This window comes from Colobus angolensis, unplaced genomic scaffold (assembly GCF_000951035.1).
Source record: "Colobus angolensis palliatus isolate OR3802 unplaced genomic scaffold, Cang.pa_1.0 Scaffold29, whole genome shotgun sequence".
Lineage (NCBI taxonomy): Eukaryota > Metazoa > Chordata > Mammalia > Primates > Cercopithecidae > Colobus > Colobus angolensis.
The window spans coordinates 4,412,892-4,422,492 of record NW_012116154.1 but is presented as its reverse complement, the minus strand read 5'-3'; the positions used below and the strand labels follow the sequence as shown (position 1 = coordinate 4,422,492).

The window sequence follows — 9,601 nt, the reverse complement described above, 5'->3', positions numbered from 1 at the left end:
TTGGAGAAATATGATCAGGCAAAAGGAGTACTAGATAGAATAGGAATAAATGGAGGGAAACTTAGCAGGGCCCGTTTGTTCAGATTCTCCTCTGTGTGCCTGTGTCTTGGGAGACAGGGAACCGCCTTTCCTCTGTGGATATAGGAAGAGCACCTCTCACATGAGGGTCCTATGATGTGTTTTCGAGGAAGGTCAGCAAAGGTTTTACTACCTGCTTCTGGGGAGAAAGGTGGCAAAGGAAGGTCAGAGTAATATTTCCACTTAAAATTTGCCATTTTCTCAAATCCTTCAGCTTAAAACATTCAGTTTGCCAAGGTGCCATATTTTGGGGTAGCATGTCCTCAACCCCATCACTGATTATTAAATCTGACCCTGCAGTTAACCCTGTAAATCAACTCAGATAAGCAATTTTAACCATATAATGATGGCCAGGAGATTAAGTTTCACCTTAACTCTGGAAAAGCATTTTTATATTTTAATGTTAAGAGCTGCCATCTTGTCTATATGTGCTTTTTTATTGTCATTAATAACTATAATTATGCTTGACATTAATAATGGCTATAATAAATATGAAAGCCAAAAGAATCAAAGGAAACATTTTGCTGTTAGATTTAAGTACTTAAGTATTTTATTTAAATTCGTTTTATTTTGGTATTTTTGAATTTTTTTTTTTTTTTTTTTTTTTTTTTTTTTGAGACAGAGTCTCGCTCTGTCGCCAGGCTGGAATGCAGTGGCATGATCTTGGTTCACTGCAACCTCCGCCTCCTGGTTTAAGCGATTCTTCTGCCTCAGCCTTCTGAGTAGCTGAGACTACAGGCACGTGCCGCCACACCCAGCTAATTTTTGTATTTTTAATAGAGGCAGGGTTTCACCATGTTGGCCAAGATCATCTCGATCTCTTGACTTTGTGATCCTCCTGTCTCGGCCTCCCAAAGTGCTGGGATTACAGGCATTAGCCACCACGCCCGGCCTCTTTGAATTTTTTTAAAAACATCCTGGTGCCAAAAGGCAGCAAGATTCATAAATGCAAACAAACGTATAAACAAACAACCAGACCCTCTTAAATAATCTACAAAATAGAAATAATCTATCTGCATAGGAAAAAATTATCAAATCAGCACCTACAATGTGGCCCAATAAAAGAAAGCGTTTTCATATTTGATCCTTTTTTTGGTTCCTCAAAATTAAAATCTTGACTCCATTCTGTGCTGTATGTGATAGATTTTTTTAAGAAGAGAAAGAGTAGGAATTCTCTTGCTGTTTCCATGGGTTTCATCATCTTGTTTTCCATGACTCATAATGGCTTCTTGCAAACACTCTTGTTCCCTTGATCTCATGGGTCAAATGAATGCTCTTAAGCTAGTTTTCATCAACCAGTCAGCATTCCTCCTGCTTTCCAACTGTGCATCCTCAGCTGGACCCAAACATTTTCCAGTCTACTCATTCACAAAATAAAATTATGAGTATTCTTCAAAGGGCTCAGTCCAAGGTGCCCAGGGATATTCTGAAGATTTAAATAAAAGCAAAACATATCATTCACACAAACATTTTGTTAAGTGTTACTTGAATTAGAACTGGTAGAAAACAATTTTAAAACCGTTTATTAAAACTATGCCTTATAAGACCACCAAAAAATGTCCTCAAGTCTCTGATTCAGGGCTCTTTCAGGACAACCTGACCGCCTCAGCCCCTCAAAGTGCTGGGATTACAGGCATGAGCCACCGCACCCTTCCATGACTTCTTTTCCTTTGGATAGATACCCAGTAGTGGGATTGCTAAATGGAACAGTAGTTCTATTTTTAGTTTTTTGAGAAATCTCCATACTGTTTTCTGTAGTGGCTATACTAGTTTACATTCCTACCAGCAGTGTATAAGAGTTTCCAAAGTTGGGATAGTTATTCTCTCTTTTCAGGGTGACCCCAGGGCTGATTCTGTGTGATGCAATGGCATCCCCCATTATATCCCTAAGAAGACAATGTGTTCAGTGATAACAAACTTCTCAGCCTAGGACCAAGGAAACCTAGAGTCTCCTCTAACATCTGCTGCTACAGTATGTTTGGTTTATTTTCTATATCTATCAAATGAAAGTGTAAGTGTTCACGCCAGTTTCTTTCACTTATAACATTCCATGATTCTAGCACAGAGACATAGAAATTGGAATTTATTCATTCACTCGACAAATCCTTATTGAATACCTAAACGCTAGGCATCATGTCCTCTGAAGGAGGAGTCTCTCTATTGTGCTCCCCAAGGCCTTCTCTTCCCATGTGAATCCCTCTGTCATGTTACTTGAGTCTTTATTGGAATTAGGGGTTCTCTAATCTGATTCCTCCATTGACTACATTGTTGTTTTTGCCAATGAGTAGAATTCTCAACATACGGTAGGTGGTCAAAAATCATTTGGTGAATGAATAAAGAAAGAGGAACCCTTCAGATGCAAAGATAAGCATCCCAGAATGAAGAACCAGAATCAGAGGTCTCAAGTATAATAATATCCAGTAATATATCATTGACACAATCATATGACTACACCATATGCTACTTAGGAATTTCTGAGCTAACAGCGGACCCCGGTTGCATTGAGACCCAAAGTACTAAGACCCGCCTCTCTTTAATCTTGAACACAGATAGATCCTTGGCACTTAGTTTCAGTTTGGCATATTGAGCCATCTACGCTGGATCCCTTTGGCTGTCTCTCCCGATCTGCCCTCTACTTGTTTCCACCCTGCTTGGTGCCCTGGGAGGTCAACTTACATAACTGCCTCCACTGGGCTCTAGTGCCCTCTAGCTCTGCCTGGGTTTGGTCAATAGGGGAGTACTAGCACATTAGAGAAAGAAAGGATGGCAAAGTTGGGGTTGTTTGTACACATTTATGGGGTACCTGCTAACTTTTGTTCTATGTATATCATGTATAGTGATTAGTGATCAAGTCAGAATATTTAGGATATCTGTAGCCCAAGTACAATACATTTTTGTGTAATTATAGTCACCCTACTGTGCTTTCAGATGTTCAATTTAATCCTTCTACCTAACTGTACGTTTGTACTCTTTAATCCATTTCCCTTCTTCCTCTCCCCACAACTTACCTTTCCCAGTCTCTGTTCTCTATCTTTCCACTCTACCTCCATGTGATCAATTTTTTCAGCTCTCATCTACAAGTGGAGAACATGTGATATTTGCCTTTTCGTCCGTGGCTTACTTCACTTGAGATAATGACCTCCAGTCCCATCCATGTTGCTGCATATGGCATGATTTCAGTTTTTACAGCAAATGTTTCATTGTGTATATGGACCACATTTGTTTATCCAGTCACCTGTTGATGGGCACTTAGGTCCATTCCATATCTTTGCTATTGTCAGTACTGCTACAATAAACATGTGAGTATAGGTATCCCTTTGCTATAGTGATTTATTTTCTTTTTCTGTTTCTTTCTTTCTTTCTTTCTTTTTTTTCAGACATGGTCTCACTTTGTCTCCCAAGCTAGAGTGCAGTGGCATGAACACAGTTCACTACAGCCTCAACTCCACAGGCTCAAGTGATCCTCCTGCCTCAGCCTCCCCAGTAGCTGGGATTTGAGGCACATGTCACCATGCCTGGCTAATTTTTGTATTTTTTGTAGAGACAGGGTTTCACCATGTTGCTCAGGCTGGTCTCGAACCCCTAAGCTCAAGCAACCTGCCCGCTTCAGCCTCCCAAAGTGCTGGGATTACAGGCGTGAGCCACTGCACCCTTCCGTGATTTCTTTTCCTTTGGGTAGATGCCCAGTAGTGGGATTGCTGAGTGGAACAGTAGTTCTAGTTTAAGTTTTTTGAGAAATCTCCTACTGTTTTCCATAGTGGCTACACTAGCTTACATTCCTACCAACAGTGTATAAGAGTTCGCAAAGTTGGGGTAGTTATTCTCTCTTTTCAGGGTGACCGCAGGCTATAGTGTCCCTTGAGCAAATGTCACAGCTCCTGTCAAACAGCCCTCCTCACACATTGTGTGTGTGTGTGTGTGTGTGTGTGTGTGTGTACACGTGTGCATGTCTGCCTCTGTCTCTGTCTCTCTGGGTTTCTTTCCCCTTTAGTCTTAAAGACAGTAGCAGGGCCCCACTACTCCTTGTCTCAGGGTGCTGCATTCTCCCTTTTCGTTTTTCCCACATCCTGGCTTAATATGCCCTTCATTAAACTCTTCTCAAAGTATTCAATTTGAGTACAATATCAATTTCCTGATAGTGCCTTGACTGATAACCACCAACGTATTCTGAAGAGTAAATGATATAACCAATTACCACAAAGCACAATAAGAGGGGTACTAATAAATGCTAGTTTCCCTCCCCTTCCCTATTACAATTTTTATACTCCCTACAATGGCTATTCCTAGTGCCTTTAACATAATTGCTACTTAAGGAAGATTTGATGAATGAATGAAAAAAATTTCAACACTTTTGACCATACTTTTAGACTTAAATACATGGAAATCAATATGCATTAATTTAGATTATCAGATGTTACATTTAGAGACGTTCTTATTTCAATATCGGGGAGTAGGCAGTTTGCTTTACACATCTTATTCTCTATTTTCTCATAGTCTAACTAAATTATGGCTCGACTCCAGGAAAAACAGGATCAAGGGATAAGCTAACATCTCAGGAGCAGTTTAAAAAACTAAGAGATCCATTTACTGATCCTTCCTAGATCTTGGAGAAAATAGTCATTTTATTTCATGTCATCTAATTCATATGAACTGACTTTGCAAATTCATCATTTTCTACCTCCTACCAGACAGAAATGGAGTTGGGGTTCAACTGTGCCCCCTTGAATCTATCTGTGTTTATAATGAATAAAGTCAATAAAGCCAAATAATCACTCACCGTGTATATTGATCTCACGGATACACTGTGGAAGTAACTTGTAGTTCTGGTATTGGGGGAAGCACTTCCTGGACTTCATCCAAAGGCAGCCTCAGCTTGGTCTCTGCTATTTAAGAAGGAGAACTGTTTTAGTCTATATTTAGTAAATAGCAAAAAGAGACATGCTTATTCTAATGTAGTAAGTGTAGCAAGAGAACCATGCTCGACCTCTAGAAAGGATTTTGGGACTTTCCACCCTCTCTAATTTTCCTGCCTACCTCTCTAACACCTTTCACTTATTTCTCTCAACTGCTTGCCTCACGTCCTGGGCACAAAGACCTGAAGCATACTTAAGGAAGACAACGTAGAGAACAAATTTAAAGTCCAATGTCAAGTAGCAAGCAAAGAATCTTTGTTTGGAAACTGCAAACATTTTATTCTATCACATTTTGTTGAAATATGTCCCTACGGAGAATATTAATGATGTCTTTGATCTCAGGGACAATTTTACCAAAAAGCAAAGTTACAAATTAGATGAATTCTAATCTGTCTTCCTGCTCATGACTGTGTGACTTTATAAAATTCCTCTAGTATTATCCTCAGCTGACTTCAAGGTGGAAGATGAAACTTTATTTCCTATATCATGGCATCTCGTTCATTCTCCTGAGATCCATGGTCTTGTTTTTCTAGCTTTAATATTAAGAATTGAGTTTTTGTTTCATAGACATCTCTACTTTTGATACAAAGCCCTGAATTGAGGTGACCTACAATTTTTTTTGAGACAGAGTTTCGCTGTTGCTGCCCAGACTGGAGTGCAGCGGTGCTATCTTGGCTCACCACAACCTCCACCTCCCGAGCTCAAGTGATTCTCCTGCCTCAGCCTCCCAAGTAGCTGGGATTACAGGCATGTACCACCATGCCCAGCTAATTTTTGTATTTTTAGTAGAGTCTGGATTTTGCCATGTTGGCCAGGCTGGTCTTGAGCTCCTGACCTCAGATGATCTGCCTGCCTTGGCCTCCCAAAGTGCTGGAATTATAGGCGTGAGCCACCATGCCTGGCCTGGTACATTTTTTTAATTAGAAAATTTCCTTCAATAATGTTTTTGAAATTTAATTTTCTGAATAAGGAATACACTTTCATGATTAAAATTTTTAAAACTATGAAGGAACAGTTAGGAAAATGGCTCCCTCTTCCCCAGTCTCCCAGAAAATCACTTCCCACCACATCACATAGTTTCTTACTTTCTTTTCTTCTTCTGCCACAGGTAAGCAATGTTATTAGTTTTTGTGGGGTTTTTGTTTGTTTGTTTTTGTTTCTTATTGAGAAAGAGTCTCGCTTTGTCACGAGGCTGGAGTGCAGTGGCGCGATCTTAGCTCACTGCAACCTCCGCCTCCTGGGTTCAAATGATTCTCCTGCCTCAGCCTCCTGAGTAGTTGGGATACAGACATATGCCACCATGCCCAGCTAATTTTTGTATTTTTAGTAGAGTCTGGGTTTTGCCATGTTGGCCAGGCTGGTCTCGAACTCCTGACCTCAGGTGATCCGCCCGCCTCGGCCTCCCAAAGTGCTGGAATTATAGGCGTGAGCCACCATGCCTGGCCTGGTACATTTTTTTAATTAGAAAATTTCCTTCAATAATGTTTTTGAAATTTAATTTTCTGAATAAGGAATACACTTTCATGATTAAAATTTTTAAAACTATGAAGGAACAGTTAGGAAAATGGCTCCCTCTTCCCCAGTCTCCCAGAAAATCACTTCCCACCACATCACATAGTTTCTTACTTTCTTTTCTTCTTCTGCCACAGGTAAGCAATGTTATTAGTTTTTGTGGGGGTTTTTTTTTGTTTGTTTTTGTTTCTTATTGAGAAAGAGTCTCGCTTTGTCACGAGGCTGGAGTGCAGTGGCACAATCTCTGCTCACTGCAACCTCCACCTTCCGGGTTCAAGCAGTTCTCCTGCCTCAGCCTCCAGAGTAGCTGGGATTACAGGTGTGCACCACCATGCCCAGCTAATTTTTTTTTTTCTATTTTTAGTAGAGACAGGGTTTCAACATGTTGGCCAGCATGGTCTCGATCTCTTGACCTTGTGATCCACCCTCCTCGGCCTCCCAAAGTGCTGGGATTATAAGCGTAAGCCACTTGCGCCCGTACAGGTTATTAGTTTTTTGTATATCCGTTTGTGTGTATATACATGCTACATATATACACTCTATATGTGTATATATATGTAATATATGCACTGTATATGTATAATACACTATATATGTATATACAATATATATACTGAGTATGTATATATAATATATACTTTGTGCATATAATTTATACTTTCATTATGTATATGCTATTTTGGTCCTTTTTTACATAATTGGTAAAAAATATATGTCTACTATATACATATACATTTCACACCATACCCAATTGGTATGAAAATATATCTATACTATATGCATATGAATACTTAACAATATATCTTAGACATCTTCCCACATAGCACTTTCTCATTTCTTTTTACAACTCCCCAGTATTCCATTGCATGGATGTATCATCAAGTAAACAGTCTCCTCTTTCTATTATGTCTAATCTTTGGATATTGCAAACCCTCTAGCAATAAACATTGTACATACATCATTTCTCTCCTGTATAAGTAAATCTATAAATTTCTAGGAATAATTTTGCTGGATCAAATGGCTTATGTATTTGTAACTTTGATAGTTACTACCAAATTAGCTATCCCAGAAGCTGTACCAATTTACCCTCTGACACATAAGGTATGAGAGCTCCTGTTGTGCTTTGTATTGAGTGTGGTGTCAAACTTTTGATTTTTGCCAATGTGATAGATTAAAAATAGCATTTCAGTGTAGCTTTAATTTGCATTTCCACTAGAATGTAAGTTCCATGAAGCAAAAATCTTTTTGTTTTGTTTTGTTTGTTGGTTTGCTTTTGAGATGGAGTGTCGCTCTGTCACTGGAGTGCAGTGCACTCTAGCCTCACTGCAATCTCAGCTCACTGCAACCTCCGCCTCGTGGGTTCAAGCAATTCTGTCTCAGCCTCCTGAGTAGCTTGGATCACAGGCGTGTGCCACCACACCTGGCTAATTTTTGTATTTTCAGTAGAGACGGCGTTTCACCATGTTGGCCAGGCTGGTCTCAAACTCCTGACCTCAAGTGATCCACCCACCTCAGCCTCCCAAAGTGCTGGGATTACAGGCATGAGCCACCATGCCCTGCCTCTTTTTTTTTTTTTTTCTGGGGAGTAGCAGGTAGGGATTCACTGCCTTCTATATCCAGAAGGTCAATATTATTAATATTATTGGCACATAGTAGGCTCACACACAAAAAAACTGTTTCCAGAAGAATTTATTCTGAGTGACCCTGACCAGCCTTTCATGTGTGTAAGTGCCAGCCATTTGTATTTCCTTTTCTGTAGGCAGTCCAGTCTTATCCTTCACCATTTGCCTACTGGATTGTGGTCTTTTCTTCAATTATTAGAAGCTCCTTATTTACTGGAGATTTAGTTGCTTACTCGATAAACTACAAATAATTTTGCCTATTACTTGTTGGTCTTTTATCTTAGCTTGTGATAGCTTTTTGCTGTGTACATTTTTTCCACATAGTCAATTTGATGAGTCTCTTCTCTAAGTTACCGTCATGATTAGAAAGACCAATTTTGCAGTTATAAATGAGTCATAGCATTGATTCTTCTATTACTTTTATAGTTTAATGTTTAAGATCATTGATCTATTTAAAAGTCACCCTAATGTGAGTGTGAGATCTTGATCAAGTTAACTTGTTGTCCTAAATGATTACTCAGTCGTCCCAATACCAGTCAGTTGGTAATCCAGTACCTTGATGGACTGAATACCTCTCCTCTATTCTTCCATTTCAATTTTCTCCTGGCTACTACTCACAGTTTACTTTTCATAGGGATATTGAAATGAACTTGTTTGTTTCAAAAGATATTATTTTTATTTATTTAGGAAGAATTCGCATCTTTATATATTCGTCTTCCTCTTCAAGAACATGATACACTTTTCCTTTATTCAAGTCATGTTTATATCACTCAGCAGCATTTTACAGAAGTTTTCTTCAGAAAGATCCTGCAAATTTCTTATTAAGTTTATTCCTAGTTACTTTATCTATTTATAATTGTTTTATATGCAGTGTATCCTCTAACTGGTTATTGTTTAAATAGGTGGATCCTATTGATTTTTAAAATATTTTTATACCCTGTCCCTTACTGAATATTTCTTTTTTATGATTTTTTTTAGGGAATTATCTTAGATTTTCCAGGTACACAATGGTATCATCTACAAAATAAGTGATCATTTTACCTATTCTTTCCAATTTTGAAACTTGGTATTTCTGATCGCTTAACTAACTGTGTTGACTAGTATTTCCAATACAATGGTAGATAAAATGGCAGTAGTGGACATCCCAGAAAATTTCTGACTTGGCAGGGCACGCTTTTAGTGTTTCCCTATTAAACATATTTCTGGGGTTTTTGTTTGTTTGAGCCAAATATATTTTATCATTTTATCACATTAAGGAAGTATATATTTATCTTATTTTTATTAGAAGTTATAATGAAAAATGCATTGTATTTTGTCAAATGCGTTTTTAGTATAACCAACCATTTATCTCTATAAATATGATGATGAGTAACAGGTTTTCTAATGCTAAACTGTCCTGTAATTCCTGGAATAAGCCCCCTTGATCAGGCAGGAGTGCATGTGTGTGTGTGTGTGTGTGTGTGTGTGTGTGTGTGC

The 9,601-nt window shown here is 38.7% G+C and overlaps 1 protein-coding gene across 2 annotated transcripts in view; it reads right to left on the bottom strand.

Moving 5' to 3' along the window:
• Positions 1-609: 609 nt before the first annotated feature.
• TMEM156 (transmembrane protein 156) overlaps positions 610-9,601 on the bottom strand; it is a 65,326-nt gene continuing 56,334 nt past the window's right edge. The window contains exons 6-7 of one of the 2 annotated variants that reach the window (XM_011949106.1): positions 4,856-4,961; positions 610-1,504 (exon numbers count right to left, since the gene is read on the bottom strand). In XM_011949106.1, the coding sequence (XP_011804496.1) occupies positions 4,870-4,961 (92 nt within the window). In that variant the 3' untranslated portion in view covers positions 610-1,504; positions 4,856-4,869. The remainder of the gene's footprint in view (positions 1,505-4,855; positions 4,962-9,601) is intronic. The other variant, XM_011949107.1, reaches the window with a different exon arrangement.